Genomic DNA, 27,150 nt, shown 5'->3' with positions numbered 1-27,150 from the left:
AAAGGACTTGCAGAAAAGAGTTTCACGTAACAGTTTTCCACCAGTAAATTATAAATTAATCTCACTCCTATTGGTGACACCAAAGCATTATTCATTCTTCAGATGTTAAAAAGCACCTCTTTAATCTCCTTCTCTATATTTTTTTTCTTCAAAAGGATTTATTCTAGCTAGGCTACTTTTGAATCTAAGACATGGTGTCACTAGAGGTATTAGTCCATTGACCTTGGCTTATCATGCACAGAAGATTTGAAATTCTTCCTTTTTTCATAAAACACAGAAAAAAAGAGGGGTACCTTGTTCTCCAAAGGTGGGTATATGACAAATATCTCAAAGGTTGGAAAAAAGCTTTAAGTAGTTGTATAATCTTATTAATGCATTGTAGTCACCTTTTTTAAAGGAAAAGAGCAGTGGCACATAGCACGGTGTCCAAACAAATCAGCAGGACCTGAGCTCCAGTTGGTGTGAGGCTACTGAACTGCAGGTGCACCTCAGAGACATAGATGTGAGCAAGCTGGTTATTTGGTGAACCCAGACTTGGCCAACTGCTTAACAATTTCCATAAATTGCTCAATATGCACCAAATGATCTATTAACAAGGAAGTCCATCCTCAATACCATTGATTTTCTTTTATTGTGACTGCAGATGAAAGCCCCAGAAGAGAAAAACAAAAGAAGCACATCCTGCCAAAATTGATATTGGACCTTTTTATTCAATGATGCAAATATGGATTTAGTAGCTTAATTTGGGCATCCAATTCTGAATATCGATTTTTTCACACAACTCCTGTTCTTTTTCTTTTGTTGCTATTGTTCTGAATTTCTAAGAGCAGCTGTTGGTGCTCCATGTTCACTGCTCAGTTGTTCTTCACATGAAAATCACCAAGTAAACTAAAGATTATCCACTGTCTCTGACAGTTTATCTTCTACAGACTGTGAGAAGACAAAGAGGATTAAAAAAAGGCCTTAAATGATACTGAGAAAGACAAAAAATCCAAAGGTCATCCAAAGACATGAGAAGTTCCAAAATTAAGAAGCTTTTTGAGGCAACTTCAGTCTAAGCAGTTCTAATGTTCCCAGGTGAATTGCATTCCCCATGCTTTATCACAATCTGGCATGTGCTTCTGCCTTTATATAAAGTACCTCTGCTTCCCCCAAGAAAAAAAAAACCCAAACATTTTTTTGACCTATTTGACTGTAGATGGAGGTTAAATTTAATCTAGAGGATATATTTTAAAATCTTTTAATATCAAGTAGTCAATTCAAGAAGATCATGTAGTAAATAAAAAAAAATGTTTTAGAAATCATAGGAATGCTGCAGTTTTTGTTAATCATATCTGTAATTCTCATAATTTCAAAGACAGTTTTGTTATTTCAGGAAAAAGGTCAATAGTATATCTAAGTACAGGCTGGAAGCCTACTGTCATGGGGAGACATATTCTCTACCCAAACTTCAAGCTTCTTTAGATGAGTCAAGAACTATGACTTGTACTTGTAAAAATAAGTTAATTGTGGCTTCTTCTATTATTTGCTGTACTTTAACAGATTCATGCTATTGTCCCTCTAGTTTCCTGCTAGTTCTCAAGTAATCAATAAGATTAGTGTTATCATAAAAATTAATTTTAAACTGCCACTATCCTTTATCCTTTCAGTATCATGTGAATTAGAGAACTAATTTTGCAACACTAGAAAGCTTCCTCAAAGTTAAAAGAAAAATGGACTGATTCTTGAGGGCAACGAGCACAAATATTGTAACTAAACTTCTCATCTGGAATTATGCATGTGTTATATCATATATCACTAATTACAGACAGATATGATTAGCAACCCAAGCTGCTTGACATAGACATTAGTCTTTAAATGACATGTCGGTTATCATCACTTAAGGAAGATATGTGATACTCTTTTGTAGGAAAACTGCTTAAAAAAAGGTTAGGTTTGCAATTTCAGAACTTTTTCCTGCCTTTTTTTCACTGCAAAAACTTCTAGTAACTTCAGTGGTATTATGTCAGCTCTCCAGTTGGCAGTGCATCAAATAACTTATGTTGGCACTGCAGTATAAAAAAATTTACTGATTTTGGATGATTTGATTTTGAAAATGGGAGAGAAAAGCACAGTGTTTATGGGAGCAGAAAAAACGTAATGAAGGAGCCGAAAGAATGGGAGTGGGGGGGAGTTAGCTGTCTCACTTTCTTACAGATGTGATCTGGGTGCAAGGACCTCAAAGAAGCACAAACTGTTGTAACTGTACAGCCAATGAAATCATCCTACTGTCTTCAGATGATCTTTTATGGGACAGTCAAGCTGTAATATCTTAAGTGGTACACAACTAGTGCTCTTTATTTTGTTACATCTCTTCTCACTTCATACTGCAGTTATACCACATTCCATCTCCGCTTTGTCTGGAACAGTATTTATTGTCTTTGGATATCTGTTATTTTAAGGTGAGTATTTAAAGCAGATGTATTAGTCACTGAATAGCTGAGAGTTGATGTCTTCAATATGTAGAGCTGAGAAACTTCTGAGAAAAGGTGACAGAAATTATGTGTTTTCTCTTTCATGACTAACAAACAGTACAGTATTTTCTATCATCATTGTTATTTGTAGACATAGTTTTGGCATCTGTTTACCCTACATGTTAATTAAGATAAAATCATAATTCAATTTGAGAAATAAAAAACAAAATTGGTTTTTCTTGGTTTTCTTTTCATCCACTGCTTCCCACTGATGGCAATGCAGTGCCCACAGCCCGAACACACACTGAGCTCGAGCAATGCTTTGTGCCCACTGACTGAGAGACAGCACAGTGCTGACTGTAACCTTTATCCCCCTGCTCTGAAACAGACAAAAACCCCCATAAAATCACATGGAAAAGTCAATACAAAGATGCATAAGCCAATCTCTTTTAACCAGACATACCCAGTGTCTTCAGAGAAACAGGTCAGTGTACTCTGTGCATTTCCAGGAGGTAATTAGGAATACTAAATGTAGCAGTGGAAAAGAAAGCAAGGTCCACAGGCACCAGTTTAACCACCACTCCACCTCATGCAAGTCAGCTCCGGCACTGTCTGTGTTGTGGGTTTCTTTGTCAACTGTTCTTTGCCTCTTCTATTGAGGCTGTTGGTTATTTGAAGCACTGACCTCCTCATCATCTTTTGGTACATGTGGCTGTGCTGTGTATAGCACAGTGGGGCCCTTAGCTCACATTAATTATCTGATTTGGTTTAATTTTGCTTGAGATACAAAAAAGGCTGAATACGCTTGCCAATGATTCCGCTTAAAATACACCTTGGAGGTGTGCTCCATTAGATACACAAGAAGAACGTTTCCCTAGAGCTCTGCATTGCTCTATTCTGAGCCATCAAAGTCAAGTCTAAGCAATAACACTGTCTGAGAGAATAAAGTAGTCACTAAAGTTACATAGTTATTTCCAGTGATGCGGACACTTCTTGGCAGCATGGTGTGCTAAGCACAGGTTATTTTATCCTAACAATAATTCCATATGACGTCAAACTGGCAGATCTTTTAACTGATGATATCTGGGCTAATTTGTTTAAGAACAAAGCTGTGCACTGAATTTTCACTCTTGAAACATACTTTTGACACTGATCAAACCTATAGAAAAATATATGAAACTGTAATATATGAAAAAAAGCTAATGGCACTACCTTTGCCATATATGACAAAGAAAACCAAGTCCAGACCCCCTCCCCCCCCCCAAAAAAAAAAAAAAAATTACTGCGTATATCTTCTCTTCTGGGAAGAGGACTAGACAATAAACAGAAGAGCATGTTGTAATATATAACATTTCAATAGTACACAGACAATATGGCAGCATGTAGGTTAAATTTATTTATATATAGACCAGATTATACTAATATAGAATAGAACAAAATTGTATTTGAAAATGAGGCTCTTAAAGTCACTCTAAATGACCCGAGGACCTAATTATTCACTGAAGATGGATAAAAATAAGAAGTCACAGCAGAAAGGACGGATATTATTAAGTGTCCATCAGTTTCATATTTGCAGTTCAGTGTGTTAATTATATTCACCCAACACAGAGCAATCATAACGTCAACAGGCAAACTAAGCAAAAGAAGCAATTATTATCACTACTTGGTATGTGGGGAACTGCAGCACATAATGACTGCATTTCTTGTCCATGGTCACTCACATACAGCATGTGGCTGAGTCACAAACTGAACCTTTTTTCCTATATTGTTGACAAAGTCTTAAACCATCCTTCCTCAAGACTTCTATGTTAATAGTAATACTGCATTATCCTGTGCAGTAAGCCTGAGCCAGACACTCAGTCCTCTCCATTCTTTCCTTGCTACTTTTTTTCTAAATGCAAAGACTAGGAAGGAAACTTCCTCATCCCTGTAACTTTTGGATTTTTGGTTTGTTTGGGTTTTCTGGCCTTTTTTTCTTTTTTAAATTACTTCACATTATCACTGTGGAGGATGCATTTTTGGGCTATGTCCTCCACTGGTGTAGATCAGTAGAGTGGGGTAGAATAATCCAGCTGAACTACTGTCGATCTGAGGTTATATCCCAGAGGATATCAATGAGAATCTCCTCAAATTAATAGATGATTTTTTACTTCTATGAATCAGCTTGTCATTGTTTGACTTTTTGCAGTGCTGTTTAATCACAATGTCTTCCACTATTATTTCACATACCCTGTCTGGGAAAGAAGCATACAGACTCTATTTTCATCCACAGCTCCACTATTTTGCCAGCTCTTAAAGAAATGGAATTTGCAATTGCTTGGAAGGACATATCAAATGAGACAGGTCTGACCACAACTGTCACTACCAAAACTGCTTTCTTCTGTTACATAGTCTCCCCAAAGCTTTATCCTTGCAATGACACAAAGTTAGAGCTATCTCTTCTCACATTAGCAAAGACTGGAAAGCTGCTTGCCCACACAGCAACTGCAGTTTGCTGAGACCACTTTGAGGCACAAGGTGCCGCATGGCTAAGTTGTTGTCTGCCTATAACATTCAGAGTCTCACACATGTTTCGTGGCCTTTCTCCAGATCCCTGGACTTGGACAGAGAGTGTCAGATACTGCTTACCTGTGCTTGACAACTACCACTTCTTACCATGGCTATTTTTCTGTATTGTAGAACAACCTCAATGATTAGTGCTCCTAAATAACTTCAGAAATAAGTTTAGGGTATGAAAACTATGCTAAAAACCCACACAACAGAAAAAGGTGAAGAAAATTTATGACACAAACTTCAGTCAGATCTTCTGAACTTGGAAAATTGTGAAGTTCTCTTTCCCCCAGAACTACCTTTTGTCACTTTATTTTTCTCTGAGATGCTCAGCACATTTGTCATCTGTATTACTTCTGATTCCCCAACACCTGAAGTCCAGTCCTCCTACTTGCATGAAAACAAGACCTGTGCCCTGACAGAAGACCACTGCCCAGTCTTCCTTCTCAAGAATGCATATTTTCTTTTATATTACTTGCTATACTGTATCTTTAAAAAAGTTTCAGTTTCTTGACCTTGTCTGTAGAAAACTCTATTGCTTTTCTAACTCAGCTTCAAATTAACAGAACTTTTTCTTCATTTTCTTATTTATGTATTAGTTTCATTAATGCTGTCACACAGCTCTGGGGACAGAGCTAGTTAACGGGTGCATCTCAACTGCTGCAAATACAATCGCACATTCTGCCCTGGGATATATGCGTGTAATTCCTGTTGACAACGCAGGGAAAATCAATTTCATACAGCACTGAGAACTGCAACCACTTACAGAAAGCAGCATTTGACTTTTAGGGTTACATGGTCATTTCTAATTTGGTAGAAAGTGGCACTGCATTATTAAGAATAGAGAAATGTAAGGATCACAAACCCAACCAATTCATTCCATCCACAGGGGCGACAATTTCTGAGGGCAGAATTGATCTATTATCCTCACGGCATGCATTTTTTGCCCATCCACCCTTTGGTGCACACAGGGTTGTACACTTGTATAATGTACAATTCAAATTCTTATCCAGTAAATACTGGCTTACCTGTTCTAACTATATTTGGCTTATCCTGTTTAAAATAGGTATGGATTTAGTTCTCTGGTTCCTAGTTTCACAGAAAATACTCACTCATTAAATATAAGTGGAAGATGCCTTAGTCTGACCTGGAAGGCTGAGAAACCAGTGGTCATGCCCACTGCGCTGCTAGGGCCAATGCTGTCAGTCCAAACAAAAAGCAAAGAACAGTAAAAACTCAAGGGCAAGAACTCTCTTATAAAGTTTCTCCTGGTTTCACTGGCAATTATACCTCTATAACAGGAAAGATTGTAGGTGCATTTTTAAAGGGAAAAGGTTGTCACCTATTTTTCAGATTTTTTTTTCTTGTTAAATTACAACTTTGTCACTGGAAATAAAGGCTATGTTGCCTGCAGTTGGCTTTCTCTCTCTATTTTTCTGCACAAGAGTTTGAGCAAATTGAGTGCTGCTTTTGCTGTGTTGGCATCCGTTGCAAGATTTGTAATAAGTATGTGGCTAATCTACTCATTAAGTGAGCTTGTGGGCAATGATACAGTCAGTTAAATATTACTGCTGCATACTAAAGAAATCTCCATAACAGTTGTAAAGTACAGTGTTTGGATGGCTAACCATTACTCTTAGACTATGTACAGAGCTTAAAAAATTTTCTAGTCAAAGCAGAAAATTTTGAATACCAGTATCCTTGAAAAGTAAGTTCATGATTCAAAAATTAGTTGTTATAGGAAAAAAGAAAACATTGAGAACATTTTCCCTCCTAAACATGAATGCTGGAGATAGAATACAATTGCATTAAAAAAGATTCACAGCAATTATGATTGAGGGGAAATCTGGGTTGCAATGTATGTGATGGTGTCCTTTTCATTTACCTGATTATGGAAACTTCTTTAGTTAACCACATATCGCCCTGTCTGCATTTACTATTTTCTTTATTTTAAAATACCTACATTTGAGAAGGGCTACTTTCATATGATTTTCAATAAAATTTCAAAGAAAATGTGCCACTGGGTATTAATTTTTTGCTATTTTTTCTACCACCACTATTGAAGAGTCTTCCACTCTACCCAAGAACATGTCTGCTTATCCAGCAATTCAGCATCTGTCATCTGCAACACTATACTATTTTTTAAAATCTGGTTCTTACATAAAGATGCTCAATATGTAATATGATAATGACCTAAGAATCTAACCACATAAAATGACACAGAAGATGAAGAAGTCACAGCAGGTAATATTAAGTATTTATAGTTTCCAAATTGTGGTCTTCGTGGTTGTAGTGCTACTTTTAGAACGATAAATGTGCTTCTGTGTGTACTGTATTTCACTTGACAAACGAGAATATTATTATTGCCTTGATTAAAAACAAAACAAACCCAAAAACTACTCATCGTGCCCATACTGCCAATGGACAGTATCTGTTACATGTGTGCAGTAGTTGCAATATTGTTGGGTTTTCCTTCTTTTTAATCTGGATCTCCATCATTAACAAGCATGTATGGGGGCTGTTAATAAGTATAGTCCTATGCTAACGACCCTTCAAGACATCCTAAGAGGTGGGATTTAATCTCAAAACATATTTGTGCTTGCATTTGCACTTCAACTGTGATCTTCTCAGAACCTTCAGACAAACCTAATTCATCATAAATCTCACATAAACATAATGGTTTTGATTGTCTGCATACAGGTAATAATTTTTTGTTTTTCTCCACCTTCCTTTCTAATCAGGGATGAATGGAACTCCTGAAATTAAGACTTTATTAATCTTCAGCTTCCAAAAGAAAAATGAAATGCCTGAGCATCTTTTTTTGGTGGAGCTTTTCAAAGCTCTATTCTTTAACGTAATGAAAGAAAAAATGTACAGTATCATTCACAATAACACAGCTTTCAGAGCATCCACTCATTACTATATAAATAGCACAGTCACGTACTCAGTATACCTTCCTCTGCCTATCAATCCAGTGTCAAGCCTGAGAGTTCAAAGGCGCACCCATTTTTGCCAAAACAAGAAGGCCCTATTTTTTGTCTACTAACCAATTATTTTATAAGGGAAGAATAATAGAACTTCAGTCCTTTTTAAATGATATACTGTCTGTCAGTCAAGCAGACCTCTTCTAAAAGGCATGGCCCTGACAGTCAGACACAGCTTACATTACCCTGCTTGATTTCACAACTACTGCAGAAATAAGTGAATAATGTCAATAGCTGCAAAAATGATTTTAGATTTCAGACACAGATACCATTGAGTTAGGCAACAACAAAAGAACACGTATGCAAGACCGTACAAAGTTTCATTGCCATGCCTGCTGCACCTAAACAACAAAATTTCCTAGTTTACATCTTTCTTCTGTTGTCCTATTGCATTCTAAACCCCACGGTATTATTATGCAATGTATAACACTGTGAAATATGATGCAAATCAAACTCTCTCTGTTGGACATCAATATAACCAGCCTAGAAAACTGCTTTTTTTCTTTAAATTTGTGCTTTATAAAACTGCAGAAGAAAAATATTATTATTCTAGAGCCAGTTTATGAGAAACACAACTTTGAAAACACCATGCATTTTCAGAAATTAAGTCAGCATTACACAGTTCAGTTTCTCAGCAGTAACGCGGAAGACATGAACCAAGCCACAAATCTATTTACAGGAAGACTGCTTAATCTACAGTATACCTCTTTACGCCTTGCAAATGGCCTCAGCAGCATTAATTTAGATAGTCTGTTGCCACTAAGAAAACAGATTTGTTCATCTCCACCCTACTCACATGGCACTGTGCGGAGGTAGAGATTGTCTCTTATGATCTGCTGGAGCTCATGGTCTACCGAACCTTTCTGGAACCGTAAATTGAGGTAGTGACGAAGGTCCTTATCAACAACGCCTCCTGTCAAGGAAAAGACAAGTGAAACCATGATTTAAAAATATATTGCTTTGATGGAAGCAATGAATCATTTCTAAAGTCTCAGTGGCTCATTTTCCTTCATGTTTCTGCCACGATGGATGACAGAAGCACTAAGATCGTTCTTGATAATGCATGCAGTTGGTATAATATTGTTTAGATTTGATAACTGTAAAGGTTAATACCAGTTAATGACAACTAACTGGCTAAATCTATACAGTTCAGAAAATACATATAGGATTACAGAGGTGTCCATTTTCTTCTGCGCAAAACTGGAACATATTGTTATTACACAACTACCTACATATATATCTAAATAATACATCATTAGGTATTATCTTCCCCATGACCTTGTACCAATTTCCCACCCGCTTATCAAACCAAAAAAATCATGGTTCAAAATATGTCTGTGATGTTTGATGTTTTCAGTCCAAGTGTAACCAGAATAAAATGCAGCTGTACTTAATGATCACATAAAAATGATATAATCTTTTGTGTTATTTCTATTAGCACTCACATCTAAAAAAGATACTATAGCAAATAAGGGTACATATTTTATTTCCACCACTGAAAAGAGTCATTTGTAACACAACATCTCAGCATAACACTGCAAACGTGGGGAAAAAAATGAGTTAAAAGTCCTGGATTTGCCACTTTTACCATAACTTTAGGACAAAACAACTTAACATATTGTTTAGCCACTAAATGGTGTATCATGTTCCACTATTAAAGGCATACCTATAAACCTAATCCAATATGATTAATAAACATTTCCCAATATAGTTCCTCTCCGTTTCTCTTAACCTGGAGTGTGGATCATGTTTATAATTATGGAAAAAAGTCTATAAGTAATTGCAGTTTTCCTTCTCTGAAATTCTGACATAAGAAAAGCATAGAAAATCATTACTACACTGAGTGCTGGCATATATTCCCAAGATGAAAAATTGCAAGCAGATAGATCTCTAAATTGTTGCTTCATACATTCAACCCTAATACATTTTTTCAAATGGCATTTGCTATTGAACCCTCTGCCAAGTCTTATTGGCTTGGACTATATAAAGATTTTCGTGTAAAAAGGAACAAATACCATTCCTACCTAATTATTTGAAAGTCACTGCTGAGCACAAATAGCTATAAATTAAAACGTATTTCTCCTTACAGCTATTCCTATTTATCTGCCAATTACAAGTCCATAATGTTATTATTGCTGCTCTTTGTCAATAACTTCAAAACCTGTTGTTCCAGGTTGATAAAAAGCTTATAAATAATTTTTCTCATCTTTAGCTAAAGGCAAAAAACCAGCAGACTTTCATAATCAAAAGAAGAAAAAAAAAGCCCCAACTCATAACAGACCCAAAGAAATACCTGTGTGCCCAGCTCCCAGGGACTGAGAACTTCCATGCAGATCTCTGTTCTTCCAGGATACCAGCTGAGCAAACTTGGTCTACTACTTTAGTACCACTAACTCTGTTTCTAGCAATGGGATCTTTTTGCAGACCAGACCATCCTTACTCCTGTTTATTTCTTACAAGATTTCAAAGGAGGCAAGGGCTAGAAGAGGCTGCAGAGGGACACTCTGCCCCTGGTCAGAATCAGCTGTCCTTTCTGATCAGCTGCGGAGACTAAAGGTCCTGCAGCTCTTGCTCTTCTCCCTCTAATATACAGAACATGCCCAGTGATGCAGATGCTTTCTGGCAGCCTGAGAAAATGCCAGCTCGAGAACAACAGCTGTAGCCTGCCCACTGACATAAACCTGAATCATTCAACTTATGACATAAGTAAGTTTAGGAACCTACACAGATTTCTGACCCTCAAAGTGAATTTTTTATTTACAACCTTTTGCTTCAAACATAGCCATTTACTTCACCATGTGTTAACAAATGCATTAAAATCTCCTAAGCATTTCATAAAAAAAGACACCTGATATTTTTGGCAAATTACATATTTCAAACTGGAGTAAAAAAATTTATATTTACAAGAGGAGATACCTACAGCCTTGCATTTGTTACATACAGATTCAAAAGCAAAAGTTTGCAACAGAAATAAAACCTGTGCATGGTGCAAAGGAAAAAAACCAGTTTCCAGGCACAGGGGAAATATTAATTTTTTTCTTAATATCTGAGTACACACTATAATATTAGCAAAGTCTATTTTAAAGAGCAGTCAGGTGAACTACTGACAGCACAATTGACAAATTTTCTTCTTCAAAAGTCATTTGGTTTTCTTCCCTAACTGATGTTTTTAAATTCTTTGGGCATAAGCTACCTTTTATTTTAATCTGGTATAACAATATACATCCTGGAAGTTGTAAAAGAAAAAAAAAAAGTTTCAGAGTCCTGAAGAGCACAGGCAATATTTTTCATTAATCCTTCCAACTGTCATTCTTCTGCTCTTCTCCCCTAAAAAGCTTTGTTGTTTTACCTGATGCTTGTCAAAAGCATACTTGACTCCAGATGTGCTTTCCTGAGCTTTCGAGCAGTGTGATCCTTTTTAAATACAAGGAGAACAAAATCTTGAGCGTGCTAGTATGGGGTCATAAGACTTTTTGCAGGAAACTATAGTGATTCACAAATATGTAAACCAGCCTTTATTTAGCAGCAGTGAATTAGATCTTGTGTTACAGACTGTATAGATCAAGAATAACATGAGTAATAATGATAGGACTATGTCCTCCAAAAGGCTGAAATAAGAGACAGAAAATATAATTTGTTTTACTTTGGAGGGAAAAAAGAAACATAGCGACATTGTCAAGAAGTTCATAGAAAAAGAAGCAATCAGAGAGAAACTGTTTTTACAGGCAATAACAATACTCTACTGCTTAGGGGTCCCATCCAGCCCAGTTAGTGACTGACTCAGTTTCTATAAAACTCAACCTCCCTTTATTGTCTCTTTTTGCAGCACACTGAAAACCACTGAGATGTTGAAAAACTCCTGACATGAACCTAATCCCCTCGTTTTCCATTATTCCCAGCCAGCTCACAGTGGAGGACTTGGGAAGGATGCTCCGGGGCTGCCAGTGCCTGCCACACTGTACCACCAACCCCACTGCAGCTGCACAGCGGCTCACACGAAGGAGCTCTGAGAGAATGGGCTCACGAAGGACACATCCAGCTCACCACGCATGACGGCAAAGGGAAGAGCTGTTGTCTGTCAGAGGTATTATACAGCACAAGCTTTAGAAACCCAACCCAGAGACCATAATTCAAAATGTATTTTGGCCGCTGCCACAGGAGTAGGCTGACAATTGTGAGATGGAGCATGCACTGGCTTGCAGCCATGAAGGGCTTTTTTTTTTTTTTTTTTCCTGGCTTGAGGCCTATACTCTGTTTCAGTTTCAATTCACTCCAATGAATCCCATTGCTTTGCTAGCTATGAAATACAGGACGTGAATTAAATACTTCCAGTAACGATCTCTTGCATAATGTATTTCTGGTTTAGGTACAGTGACCAATCATGATGACAAACTCATAACCATGACTGAATTTGATTTCAGAGATTATAAAATTAGATACACTTGGATGAACTAAAAAATGCTCTGTCTGCATGTTATACTTATGAATTTAATGAGCAAAGTATATCTTTTTACAGTGTTCAAACGTACTTCTGTCAAGTTTCCTTCCCTTTATAAAATCTAGTAGCAAAGACCAACTAGAAAAGAAATACAGTAAAGAATACACATACAAAAGAGTATTGAATAGTTTGTAGCTCATTAAAAGGTTCAGAACTGTAGAAGATAATTGACATTTCCAAGAAAATGACAGGAATAAAGTTTATCATTTTCTCTAGTTCTAAATACTGTAACTAGTTTTTTGTAACTTTCTATCTGGTAACCCACTGATGCTGCAGCTGGAGTCTACTCTTGTATTTTATTTTTCAGTGAAGGACTACTTGTAAATACAAACAATCCCTCTTGCTGTTCCCACATTGTTAGCTCTAAATAATTTATTTCTTACCCTTAACACAATTTTTATGGTTATAACTTCTCAACAAACACTTTTGAGTATTCACCCATTAGTATTTTCTCATCTTGTATTATAACCTTTCAGTGAATTGACTTCCCAAAACCTGGTGTGGTAAATTATTTGTTTTTTAACAGTATAATCAATTGCAACCAAGAATCATTTGCCTTAGATATTTTATTTGCTGGGATTAAAAATTAAAAGATTTCAGGTTCCCCGGGTTCAATAAATACTCCTGGTTAGAAATATCTAACAGCAAGCAAGACTCTTACATCTAGATTTGCATCTGTACATAACCTGTATCTGAGGAAAATAAAGGAAATATCTTAGGATCTGTACCCTGTGAAAGCAGACAAGCTCATAAACTTTTACTATAAACTACCTCCTCTCTTCTACTACCCTACTTGCATCAATCTGTGTCTCCTCTTGTTTTCAACAAGCTCCCACTTCTGACTGTATATATAAGACATATATTTGGAAGAGTCAAATGTCTTGGCTTTCACCAGCCTCAGTAGGACTGTTCTATTGGAAAGTCTCACCCCAAATATTTACTCAGGTGCTACCTGAAGCTTTATATTAATACTATGGTATGCCTCCATGGACATCTGACAATAGCTGAAGTTTCTTCTGCACCTCTTCAGTAGAAGATGCTAGACTAACTTATTTTACATCATTCACAGATGATCTAACTGACCTTTCAATCAGTAGCCTAAATGATGGCCAGATCAGGAATATCTGATTTATTAGTTACTTTTTCTACTGAAGAGATAAAAAAGTCTTTTGTCCATGAAAGTGGCTGCAAGAATTTTTTTTTTTTTGTGACTCTTTCTGGGATATATCAAGAAAATCATAGCCATCATAAATAAAAAGCTGTGTACATGGTTTAATTGCTCATTTCTGAATATATTTTGAAACGGTCCAGTAAAAATTGAGAATACCTGAAAATGTCATGTACAACTCCTCTCAGTCATCTCCATCAGTTCAGTGACACTATGCCCACTTACCTATAAAAATCTCTATGATTGTTTCATTCTGGCCTAGAAGACCTAACCTGAGGTAACCTACAATTCCCCTCCTCCAGTCCTGTTCTCCAGACCTACACAGCTCTAAGCTGTTGTAGGCACAAAAATCAGCAATGCAAGCTTGAACAGCAGCGACGGACTGGCACTACCTTATCTGTGAGAGAGCCTGTGTCAACCAGGGCTCCAAAACACTCCTGCCAAAGGTCATTTCTCACTGTGAGCTCCCTAAAGTAATTGAAAAGATTTTAAACATAAAAAAGTATTAACTGCCGCATCCCCTTGTCTCAAAGTTTTTTTCCCCAGATGGTCCTCTCAGGAGAAAAGCACCAGACTTTTTTTTTTCCACAAGTCCAGTGATATTTTATTGTAATAAACTTCAAAAAATATCCTTAAGAAAACATTCATTAAAGAGGAACTGATGATTATCATTACTTGTATTAATTGCTACTGTATGTAGTACAAACAATACTTTTAAAACAAATTAATTATGTCTTATCTTAGTACTTGACTAATAAAGAAGTCATGCATTTAACATCTCTGAACCAGTATGAGATGACTTGCTTTAATAATTTCTTTAACTGGCAAAAGTAACCAGAAAAATCACTTTTAAGAGAGAATATGAATATTCCAAGTAATATCAAAACTCTCAGTTGGATTTTATAAGGATTCGTTATTAAAATACAGCCTGCAGCTCAACCTGTTATTTAAGGGAAATGATTCTCCACAAACCTATCTAGTGCTCAGAGGAGTATAAAGATGAATGATGGCATTTCACTAATCATATATTGGGCATATTCAACCCTGGAAGTTCCTTCAGGTTTCCATGTAAAATATGTAATCACTGTAACAGCAATTTGGAAACAGTACAACAAAACTTTAGTAAATTATAAGAAGTATGTATAACATTCCAGTCATCAGCTGAAGATTACACATTTTATTTTTAAAGCCTTTATATCACTATATCACATCTATGGGTCTTCTCTGAACTTCTGCCTCCCTTCCACCACTACCTTCAGCCAAGTCTGCCATCAGACTTACCTGTAAAGGCTCAAACGATCAGGGTTGAGCTATCATCACTGTGGAATATGTGGTAAGATAAAGTGTGATGGAGAACCAAGAGTGAATTATGCAAGAAAATTAGACTCCTCAGGAAGCAAATTAATTTCTTTCATACTTGGGACTACTCCAATAAATTCTATTTCATGATCCTTTACTGAAGATCTAAACAAACTTCAAGAGTAAAGGCTCTGGAAAAATTTACATCTTGGAGTTCTTATATGTGTCATATATGATGAAAAACATTTTATGTTTTAGTTTATTGGTAGGGAAATGGCCTTCTCTTTTATAGCTTACTATTTTGTAGTCTTTTCTCTTTGTGTGTGGATTATATTACTAACCTTTTTGCTTATTGATCTTTTATATTATATAACATATACATGTATATTGTATTTATCACAAACTTAAACTTCCATCCCTATCTATATTCTTTGATTTCTCCCTCCTAGCATTTTAAATTCGAAGTTTTAAAATACAGAAGTGTAGGACTTACAGGATAAATTGCATAGGGATCATACTATATACAGACTATGAACTGTATTAAGAAACCCCAACAAAATCTAGCCAAACAATGAATAATTTTCTCCATGATGAGGATTCATATTTGAATGTATGTCTCTGTACAAATATGTAATTCCCTGATCTCTGTGGACCATGTATTTCATTCACCTGCTCTCCTCAGACTAGGAGACAGGCTGAGGTTTGCACACTCTGATCTTCACAGTGAATAAAGTTTCCACTTTGTTGTTAGGAATGGAGGAATCCTCACTGCCTAAGGACAACCTGGGTTCAATTCACCACTGTGTTACACCTGCCCTTGTTATACCTTCTACTGAGGCAGTCTGAGTAAGGACTAGATTGACAGGACACCCTGCAACAGCAACAAGATGAGACCAGCAACACCAGGGGTAGACTGATCCTTCAAATACTGTGAAATCATATCATGCCCTGGATTTATTTTCTTAGTTTTGTGTTTAACCTTAAGCCTCTGTTTGAAATATGAGATCCAAGTGTGCACTGCGCCGGAAGCAAATCTGTGGTTTGTAATGATACAGAGAGACTGCGTCAGCAGGAGAGTCAGCTGAGCCAAACACATCTGCATGTTGTACCTTACCTCAGATTGCTGAATTTCAACTCTTATTACAATAGCAGATCTCCAGTCCTTTCCATTGTGAAGCCAGTTACAGCATCTTCCAGAGCCTGCTGGCAGCAGCAACATTGACTTTGAGATAGGCACTCCCAAGTTAACCTCAAAACCCTGCCATTTAACTAGTAAAACCATTTTGTAGCTTTGTCATTTAGAGTACTTTGGCTTTTTCTCTTCAGTTAATTGACCACCCAGCACAGCTCTTGACTGGAGTTTCTGGGAAATGCCATGATTTAACTGGTTGGTAAAAAAAAAGTCAAGCTGTACTTCATGTAACAGAGGACAGTTTGGGGCACTGCTTTCAGAATACTTATGTTTTATTCGGTGTTCTAGTTAGTAGCTGCATAAATAAAGTAAAAATGATGTTCAAATACTGCTGTTGCTTCTCTACAAAGCCTGTCTGGAAATTAACTGCCTTTTACTCTAGTTTTGAAATTCACTGAAGCTAATTATGAAACAGCTGTTTGTAGGTGCCTCCAGTATACAACCGATTTGACTGATAACCTACACAGAAACATTAATGATTGCTACTGAGATATTTAAAAGACTGTGATTGTTCCTGCAAGACTTACTACAAGGGAAATAATTACCTTTACAGATGTTTTTGACAAACACTAAATTGTAAGGGATTATACATTTACTTACAAAGTGAGAATGTCAAAAATGACACTCAGCCTGTGCAGTCATATAAAGCCCAGCAATATCTGCAAGGATAGATTTCTCCCCTTGAAATCTGAACATATTTACAGAATTCTTACTTCAAATACTACCTGGCACTCACAGAAATCTCCTTTTATTTGGTCAAGGGGTACCACAACAGAGCTTGAAACTTGTCAAGACCAATGTTTGTTATGTGACCTAACTCCCAGATACAGCTCCCAAAGAAAATGATAGAAAGGTCCCAAATGACTTCAACAAGAACAGCTGGAAAAGGGAAATAAAACATCTTATTGGTATTCTAAAGACAAAACCTCTTTGAAAATTGATGGCACATAAAGATGAAAACTCATAGAATAAGTTTAACCAGAGATTGACTGTAGCATACTAAAAACATTTGAACAGAACTAATATGGCTGGGTTTAGCTTCAGAAAAACATTTATATTGTTATTTGGGCTGGATATATTGCCAGGAAGCTGTTTTGAATTCTAGAAAAATCATATTAGCCACAAATGTCCAATAGACAAGTTAACCAAGGGAGGAAAAGAAGTCATAAAGATGTAAGAATTTAATTTTTTAATCAAACTATAGCAGAATATTTTTTCATATATATGCTTGGGAAAAAAAAAAAACATCTTCTCTCTGTATGCTGCTTACTGACATGCTCATTAGAAAAAAAAAAAAAAACACAAATTGACTTCTCTGGAAAAGCTCAGATGCAGCATTAATCTCTGATATGTAATAATAGCAATAATGTGGGGCTCATTCATTCTGGCTGGGGACAAATTATGCCTCACTGCCTCAGTTTAATTCTCTGTGCTGTAAGGGTGAGTCACCTAACATTGAAATATTTAATGCCCAGAACACCTGCAAGAAGGGCATGTTCAGCAGCATTCCTCAGGAATCAACCACTCACATCTTACTCGTACCCAAAGCCACCTCTGCTCTCTACATCCAGAGCCTTTACAGTCCTCTCTGTGTTTCCCTCTGGGCTGCCTGCTGCTAAAAGCCTGTGCTGAGGGCTACATAGATAAATTACAGAATCACAGAATCACAGAATCATCAAGGTTGGAAGATCATCTAGTCCAACCATTAACCTAACACTGACAGATCCCAACTACACCATATCCCTAAGGGCTATGTCAACTCGACTCTTAAACACCTCCAGGGATGGGGACTCCACCACCTCCCTGGGCAGCCCATTCCAACGCCTAACAACCCCTTCTGTAAAGAAATACTTCCTAAAATCCAGTCTAAACCTTCCCTGGTGCAACTTGGGGCTATTACCTCTTGTCCTATCACTTATTACTTGGTTAAAGAGACTCATCCCCAGCTCTCTGCATCCTCCTTTCAGGTAGTTGTAGAGGGCGATGAGGTCTCCCCTCAGCCTCCTCTTCTCCAGACTAAACAACCCCAGTTCCCTCAGCAGCTCCTCGTATGACATGTGCTCCAGACCCTTCACCAGCTTCGTTGCCCTTCTCTGGACACGCTCGAGTAATTCAATGTCCTTTTTGTAGTGAGGGGCCCAAAACTGAACACGGTATTCGAGGTGCGGCCTCACCAGTGCCGAGTACAGGGGTAAGATCCCTTCCCTGTCCCTGCTGGCCACGCTATTGCTGATACAAGCCAGGATGCCATTGGCCTTGTTGGCCACCTGGGCACACTGCTGGCTCATGTTCAGCCAGCTGTCAATCAACACCCCCAGGTCCCTCTCTGACTGGCAGCTCTCCAGCCACTCCTCCCCAAGCCTGTAGCGCTGCTGGGGGTTGTTGTGGCCCAAGTGCAGCACCCGGCATTTGGCCTTATTGAAACTCATACAGTTGGCCTTAGCCCATCGCTCCAGCCTGTCCAGATCTCTCTGCAGAGCCTCCCTACCCTCGCGCAGATCAACAACGATTGTTGTTCTTCAAGAAGAATCTGTTACAAGTTTTATTATTCAAGCAAAAGTAAAACTTACAAGATTATGTTCAGAATTGTCTTACTGGAGACAAATATTTTCCTTTCCTTGCTTTGTAATGAGTAAAATCAGCTCCTCTTAAAAGTAGACAGCAATTCCTCACCACCTTTAATGGAAAAGTTACTATTCTGTTTAATACTCTTTTTCTACGAATACATCAATATGACTGTTCATCTACTAGGGACACAAATGTCCTTTTTCTCTAATACTCTTTTAGTTTTATCTTCTTTGTGGAAGACAACTGTGATGGAATTTTGAGGTTTGACATCTATTTGAATAAAATATGAAAGACTGGATCAGAATAGTGGCATAGTTTTACCAGGCTTGATTAGAAAGCTATTTTACTTATAACATAGCCACACAATTTTAATTGCTTGAGATAGAGACTTATTTTCCCTACTTCTGGAAATAATATTGCCATATTAATAGGCTGTGAATGTGTGCTGACATTTTGTAAAAAGAGAAAGATTTATCTGGGTTAAAAAAATCCCAGTAACACAATTTATGAGGGAAGCAAGCTCACAGAGGTTACCACTGTATGACTTCTAATAATAGTTACAAAATATGATTTAGATTGCTATCTGAATCATGGGAGCCCAGTTTTTTAAAGTCTTTGCAGCATCTCAGTCTGAACCCATAATGTAGTGTGAAAAATCACTACCATAATACATTACTTCCTGGCTTTCTAATAGCTTGTTGCATAAATAGCAGAACACCATTTTGCAGACTTTATACTCATGAAACTTATCAAGTGCAAGCTCAACTTGCAATGGAAAAACTGAACTTCGAAAGCAGAGTTCACAAAACTATTGCTAATCTCTGAGATTGAATTGCATATATATTATCAGATGCAAATCCTTCACCCAAAAACCTATTTTCGCAAATCAAGTGTCATGGCATTCATAGCAAGTCAAAGCAAGAGTAAAACACTGAGAAAAATTAAAATGGGAGGGGCTTTACAGCTATTTTTCAGTAATGGGAAATTAAGACAACACAAAACATTTAAATAAACCTGAGATTGAGAAGGTGTCCTCCAGCTTTATATTCAAAATATTCAGCACAATTAAGTAACATGGTCCTCTGTTTCATTTCTGTGTGATGCTCCTTTCAGCTTTAAGTCCACAGTGATACCATCTTGCAGCTATCACACAATTTAACCAGGGTTGTGCCCAGTCAGTAACTGAACAGAAAATTTCTCAGCACATGAAACCACAGTGAAAGTCATGTTGGAAACTGAGCAAGTGACACTCTTCTAAGCCAAGTGTGGGGGAGTGCCTCAGCACTTTGAGGCCACAGGACCAGTAGATGCACAGTTTAGTCCTTGTAGGATAGTGCTGAAATGGTGACATGCTACACCCTAAGAAACCCTCATTTCAGTCAAGATAGAAGAGCACGTGAAATCTGTGGAGTGTTTGGGATCCTCTGGAATGAAAGTTGCAGTACTAATTGAACAGGTCATTATTAGGCTTAAAAACAAATCAATCAAGAAATAACTAGACTAGCAGTGGACACAATATTTAGGGCTTTAGAAGAAGACTGAACTGTTAATAACATTGATAGTGTAGCAGACATAAGTCTAAGGCTATATATTATTCAGGTTTTCATTTTCCACTGGCTTGGGAATTAGAGCCTTTAAACAAAAAGTTTTCTTTCCCTGTCCGGGATGGCCTATTCTCTCTAAGGCATCCAAGATGGTTAAATTATATAGATGACTGTCAGGAAAAAAAAAAAAAATCTGATAAAATGTATATAAAAAGTTGGAAATAGTACACAATTTCACTATAAAACTACTTTTTCAAGAAGTTACATATAGCTAGAAAAATCTATAACAAACCAAGCATTTACTGTTTAAAATGACTGCATAACAAGGTGTAAGTAATCCTAATTTCTTTCTTGAAGACATCTAAAACCTCACCACTCTTTCGTTGTGCAGTCTTATAAAGCAATTAATAATCTTACAAGAATAATTAATAATTAACGCTAAGAGTTAAAATACTGGCACAAGGATAAATTTTAGTTTGGAAAAGAAAAGTGAAGGTACAAATAAGCCAAGGTGTTTGCTTGGTTTTGATGTAAGGTTGCAAAAAGTACTAATTTGTCAGTGAAGCATCTTTTATCGTGACAAACTTATTAGCTATTGTAGCACAACAGCATGACAGATAGTATCTGTTACCTTAATATAAAACCCATTCAAAGTATTTTCTGTCACCATCCATCACACTAACAAGCTTTGAAGATGTACAGTAAAACTACAATCAAAGCAGTGTAAATTTTGGTAAAACTTTGAGTCATACTTCAATATGAAAAATTAAAACGAAGTTGTTGAGCCCTCAATAGCCCTGTGCAGCACCATGCACTGGGTTTGCTACAGAATATCTCTATAACAACTTTGACATTTTGCCCTACTTATGCATTAATTAAATGCAGCCTTATTGTCATAAAATCACTCAGCCACAGGTACTAGGACATTTCAGATCAGAGGAATGGTGGCTCTGGACCAAGCTCTGAGCCATTATGCTTAGCAGTCTGTCTCTGGCAAGCATTTTGCTAATGCAAAGGAAGAACCAAAGTGCCCATCAGAGTCTGGGTGCTCCGGCTGCTGCAACGTGGCATCGCAGGCATCCTCTCTAATTCTGCCTCTGAATCAGTGTCACTGAGGATAGAATTTCCTACAGCGCTCTTTTTCCCACACATAAAAAGGAAAATCTTCCTACTTGTTTCAGAGAGAAGCTAGCAGGCTAAAATTCAAGCAAACAAATAACTAAACACCAAATACAACAGAGAGATTTGCAGATGCTCAAGAAAATTACTTCCATGTACTTACTGCTGACAGTGTTTTCTATGCAGTGACAATACTGTTCTTCACTTCTAGGCAGGGACACATACTGCTTGAACTCATGTCTCTGTATCAGTCAACAATAGCAGATCCCCAGCACACAAAGACAAGGTAGTTTCAAATTAGCTTGTTCTCAAAAAGCTACAAAAATATGTTTGATTTTTCAAATCAAAAGATGAAAGTCTTTGCAATGTCACTCAATAAGCAGTTTCAAATCACTGTATGTTGCTAAGCTCAGCCAATAAAGCAATGTCTTTAGGCAATCAAAGGTACCTTTTGTGTAGTATGGTACTTTTTAGCATGAAAGACAGCACTTGGTCCTGGAGCACTGAACCAGCTGCTCAGTGCACGAAGAAGCTGTTATATTCTGGGACAGTCTCAGTTGGTTAGCTGAGTCCCCTTGTGTTGATTTAATTAGCACTTCTGGAAAATGTAAATGACTGAAAGAGACACTGTGCATTGTGCAGAATTACACTGTACAAAATATGTGTGCTTACATAATATGTTTCAGCAAAGAAATAAAACGCTCCTGTTCCCAGGAGCTCTAGGCAGGCAGATGGTGGGTACTCCAGCAAGATCATGCACTTCGCCTGCAGAGATATGATGCCCTCAACCTCTGGGGAAGAGACTGCTGCTGCACTTCTGTAATACCCCAGTTTGCTGATCCACAGAACAAAATGCAGGATTACAGCTGGACTAAAATCGCTCACTCTGTATCCCCAGAAGCAGGAAGGTGTCACAACATGGGACAAAAATGAGATGACAGAGTTCTAGGTTCACTTAGTTACCCTTCAGACACATTGTCCCTATGGCTATTATCTACTGGGCTGAAATCAATACAGTCTGGAGTTCAGAAATATGCTTGGTTGTTTCATACAGAATTTATTACGTTTTCACAGTTGTTACTTAATTAAAAGAGAAAACTAGTGGGCTAAAATCATGGGACAATAAAGAATTTGGCAAGCCACTGAGGTGTGGATTAATAGCTACACATTTCCAGCTGTATCTGTGCATGCTAAGGTCAGTATCAGTGTGCATATGGTACAAGGCCATTAAAAGTGCCTCAGCTATGAACATTGTCAAGGAGGATGTGCCTGTAATTTCACCTGCGTTTCTCTGTTGAGATTTTGATGCACACCTCATAAAATATCAGATCTGTACATTCCCAATGCCATTTCCTTCTGTTAGTGCTACAGACCCAATATATACTATAAGTAAGCATTACACCATGTAAGAAATGCTGGCAGTCAATTTGCCTTTTTTTTTTTTTTTTTTTACAGCTTGACAGTATTAAAGTAGCATGCAGAGACAATGGACAGATTTATGTTTTTAAATCAGGAAGATAGTAAAAATTTTCTGTTTATAAGACTGCAATAAAAAAGGAAATTAAAACAATAACGGGCCAGATTCTTGGATCCTTATGCAGCTACGGTGAAGAAAAACTTCTGTTCATCTCATGGATTCTCTCCTACACGCATAAAAACTGAAAGGAAACAGAAGAACTTCAGCAGTTGGCTTTATTTTACCTATATCCATTCTGGAACACTACTGTGAGGCCTTCTGGGACACATACTGGTGGACTTGGGCCTCATATGCAAAACAGTGCTACTGTGCAAGTTGGATTGTTTACTCATCCTATACTAATAAGCTCAAATAATGCTTATGCCAGAGTGGGTCTGCATTCAGGTTTTGGGGTATAAGGTGTCAGAGCAGAGAAAACAGATGCACCCAGAGAGTTCTATTTAGGGACTCTGCAAGTCTCTCTGTTGCTTTAGGAGGATAGACAAAGAAGGATGATAACACAGGAAGAAACAATGACTTTCCTGTCCATATTTCATGCAATAAACAAACCACATCATTCACTGCCCTTTAGGAAAGAGCTTTTTTGTTTCAGGAGTCCCTCCAGACTAAAATGTGCTGTTTGATTTGAATGTTGAGGTTGCTTTTTGAAGTCTCCTTGAGCTGCCAAGTGCTCCCTAAAAATCATAGGTCAGTTTATATGACAGAAGAACTGAAACACTGCATTGGACTTACTCTATTTGAAGTTTTTGGAAACTGGATGGATATCTGAAAAAATGATGTGGCTTTGGGATCAATATTAATAGACAGCATGCCCTACCTATTGACCTTTCATATATTAGGAGTTCTGATAAGGAGTTAGTTATGCTTTGGCCTGAAACATGTTGGACATATTAGTGCATTAAGAATCCTGCACAAAAATTTGCATTGACACTAGTATAAATTAGGTCAGTGAGCTAGCCTGAGTAATTTAAAACTTAGAGACTTCACTTCACAAAAATCCAATTCACTGCTTAAGGGCATGAAATATATAAAGAGACTCTGTCTAAAACTGCTTTCTTTTTCTTCCTTTTGCTCTTTAACCTTTCCCTACTTCTCAACATCTTTCCTTTTACCTTGAATTCCAGTTTCCTTCTAGCCTTTCCTCTACCCTTTTTCTTCCTGTTACACTCTTGTCTTGCCTTTCCCATCTCTCCTCTCTTTTTTTGGTGCTCTCAATACCTGTTTACTTTGTAGGGTGATAACTGAAGTCTGCCATAAGGCATTGGGTGCTGGAGTAAGCACCAGGCATGCCAGGCACACTGAGTCCACCCCAGAGGAAGAGATATCTGAAGGGCGAAAGCTCCTGATGTCCCAAAAAGCAAGCATATAAAGTATTAGACAGGTCTGTATATATCTGCACAACTCTAATGCATCTATGTCCTTATACCTGTGTCAGGCAATAGTTGTCAGTTCTATGGAAATATAAAACAGGAAAGATCTATCTATCAATATAGTACAGGCAGACCAGCCTAAAAACTTTCAGACTATAATACTGAGGGGGGAAAAAAAGCTTTTGCTTGCAATTAAAGAACATAATAAACAAAATACCATTTTAATACCCTGTTAATAATAAAATATTTTTGCAGAAATATCTAGAGCAAGTTGCAGTAGTGTTGGCTTGTCAGTTTAACTCAAAACCCAGATTCAGTACTAGCTTTCTACATCAAAATAGTGAGCTCCTGAGAGGGAACACTTACTGCCAAGGAACTCTCTTGTTTTAACTGAGAAGGCAAGGGAAGTGCAAATTATGTTTGCCCCAGCAAAAAAACCCCAAAACATTTCACGAAGTTTCTAAATGTGTAATCTTGGTTGAAGCCTGGAGCAAACCATCAGAAAAACTGGCTGACTGTTTCAAGACAGACTTCAGTTGAAGCTGTGATGTTATTCATGAGGTGAATTCAGAGGTATTCCACAAAGGCCTCTGTTTTTTGGTACTTTAATTAAACAAATGGAGGAGAGACATTTCAAAGAAAATTGAGTAGAGTAGTCTCTCCTGTACTGCAGTCTACAGGCATCTTTCTAATCAGCAAAAGACCAAAGACACCAGGAAAAAAAGGATCTGGTTTTTGTTCTTAAGAAACACATAAAAGACATACTAATTCACCAGTTGTCAAGGAAGAGCTGGCAGATGCCCTTAATTCAGCAAGGGAATAGTCAATGTATGGAGTTGACAGCTTTTTTGGTTGGACATATTTCAATGATAAAGGGAATGCCGTACATCAAGGAAAACCAAGAGGAAAGCTGACACCTGAGGATACTGCCAGCATTGTAGTATCTCCTAAAAATTATCAACTAATACTGCACGCTTTTGTGAATGGTTAAAGAGAAAATATATCTATATTAGCAAATAGCAAGGTTCAATGGCAGCAGAGACTGGTAGAGCAACTAGTTGAGGACCTAACATCCAGGCTGTGCATACTTTACGGGTGTTAGTAATTGTTCGAGTCTAATCCCATGGACTCAGTGACCACTCATAGCTGACCACTTCCTGGTTTATCCTCATCCAAAATGAACCCAGTTTGCAACCTGTGAGACTGAGCTGCAGGATGAACTGAAACGGGACAAAGTAGGGACCATCAGGATATTTATTTTAGAAGAACACTCCTGATCTGAATTGAAATGCTAAAGCATATGCACTGACGTTTGTTTTCTTGCTGATTGCCACTGGTACGCTGAACTCTGAAGAAAAAGCTTTGCAATGACCGTAGATTTCATCTCCTCATCCAACAGCTGCGGAGATGTAATGTATAGTGTGTGTGTTGATGAAAGCAGTGACTAAAGCAGGTTTTGATTATATTTATAATTTTTCAGTAACAGTTCAGAGGAATTTAGATTATGATCATTATACAAATTTCATTAATTTGTGCTGGGAATAAATCACTATCCATTAGCAAATTAGAATTGTTCTGGTAATAATATAAAATTAATTTCCTTTTGCAAGTAGGTTTCTCCTGTTTTTTAAATTCTTTCTTTTCAAGCTATATTAACATATGCTATGCCTCTTGCTTTTGCTCCCGTTCTACAGGCAACACATAAAGGTTATCTGTTGCCCTAACATATACCTGAGGATATATTTGATACTATTGCCACTTTATTATTATTATTAATTATTATTATTATTCCATGTATTAATTTGTGTCCAAAATAGACTACCACAAGTGAAAAAAAGGATGTGTTTTGGGATAGCAGCCAACTACTACATCACAAACAAGAAAAACATTACTGAAAAATACTGGATACTATAAATAATTTATTCAGAGTTTCAGATTCAAAGTAGCCAGGCTGCTAAAGGCTACTGAAACAATGACTGGGTTAGAAAAATGTCACTGAGCAATTTCTATGTCTGTAAACATGGAACTCGGCATCAGACAGCCGTAGTATTACTTTTTTTAAAAATTTTATGTTTTAAGGCAAATTACATTTTCTGAATTTCTCCACTGCAAACGTGGGGAATTTAAAAGCATTGCACAGAGAAGTCAGATCATTGGATGGCTGTAGATTTGGAAAGACCAAAAACCACTTCAAAGATAGGCAAAGACATGCAGTTATATTTTAAGATTACCTATATTAATGCTTGATGTTCAAGGTCAGAAAAAAATTTTAGATCATTTAGTCTGACCTCCCACATGCTGCAGGACATGTCATTTCAGCCAGTGACCTTACTATTAAACTTACTAATCTATGTTTGCTACAACAGCTTCCAGAAAGGCCTATAGGGTTGAAGATGAGAAAAGATGGAGACTCCCCTTTTTCTCTGGTAGTTCAATTGGCCTCAGTCTTAAAAATTTATGCCTTAATTTTAGATGGAATGTCTCTGACTTCAGTTCCCAGTACTTGGCTAGAGTATCTCTCTTTCCCTGCAACAATGAAATACCTGGAATAGCTCCATGAAAATAAGTGTACATTTTAAATGAAATAATTTTCTTTTCTTTCTTTTTTTCTTTTTTTTTTTCCCCTTTTATTGTTAAGCTGAACAAACTGAGGGACTGAATATCTCTGGTTTTACAACTCTTGGATGTTTTTCTCTGGTTTTACAACTCTTGGATGTTTTTTCCTGCAGCTGATTTCTAATTTATCTACATCACATCTAAAGAAAAGAATGGAGCTGCACACAGACTCCCCACTGACTCACCAAAAGCCACAGCATGCCTGTGACCGCACCACAACTGAAATGCCTCTTTACAGGAACTAACTGAAAACAACTTTCTGAAAAAGCCCCATATTTTTTCACACTGCCTATACAACACTGTACATTTAAG

General features: G+C 37.3%; 1 protein-coding gene across 9 annotated transcripts in view; it reads right to left on the bottom strand.

Annotated features, from left to right (window-relative positions):
- Positions 1-27,150, bottom strand: part of MAGI2 (membrane associated guanylate kinase, WW and PDZ domain containing 2) — a 763,738-nt gene that overhangs the window by 516,818 nt on the left and 219,770 nt on the right. For all 9 annotated transcript variants that reach the window (XM_074869887.1, XM_074869888.1, XM_074869878.1 and 6 more), the window contains exon 2: positions 8,784-8,900. In XM_074869887.1, coding sequence (XP_074725988.1) covers positions 8,784-8,900 — 117 coding nt within the window. The remainder of the gene's footprint in view (positions 1-8,783; positions 8,901-27,150) is intronic.

The sequence above is a fragment of the Strix uralensis genome, chromosome 5 (genome assembly GCF_047716275.1).
Source record: "Strix uralensis isolate ZFMK-TIS-50842 chromosome 5, bStrUra1, whole genome shotgun sequence".
NCBI classification, from domain to species: Eukaryota; Metazoa; Chordata; class Aves; order Strigiformes; family Strigidae; genus Strix; species Strix uralensis.
Note: the sequence above shows the minus strand (reverse complement) of the source record. Positions and strands in the feature narration are given on the sequence as shown.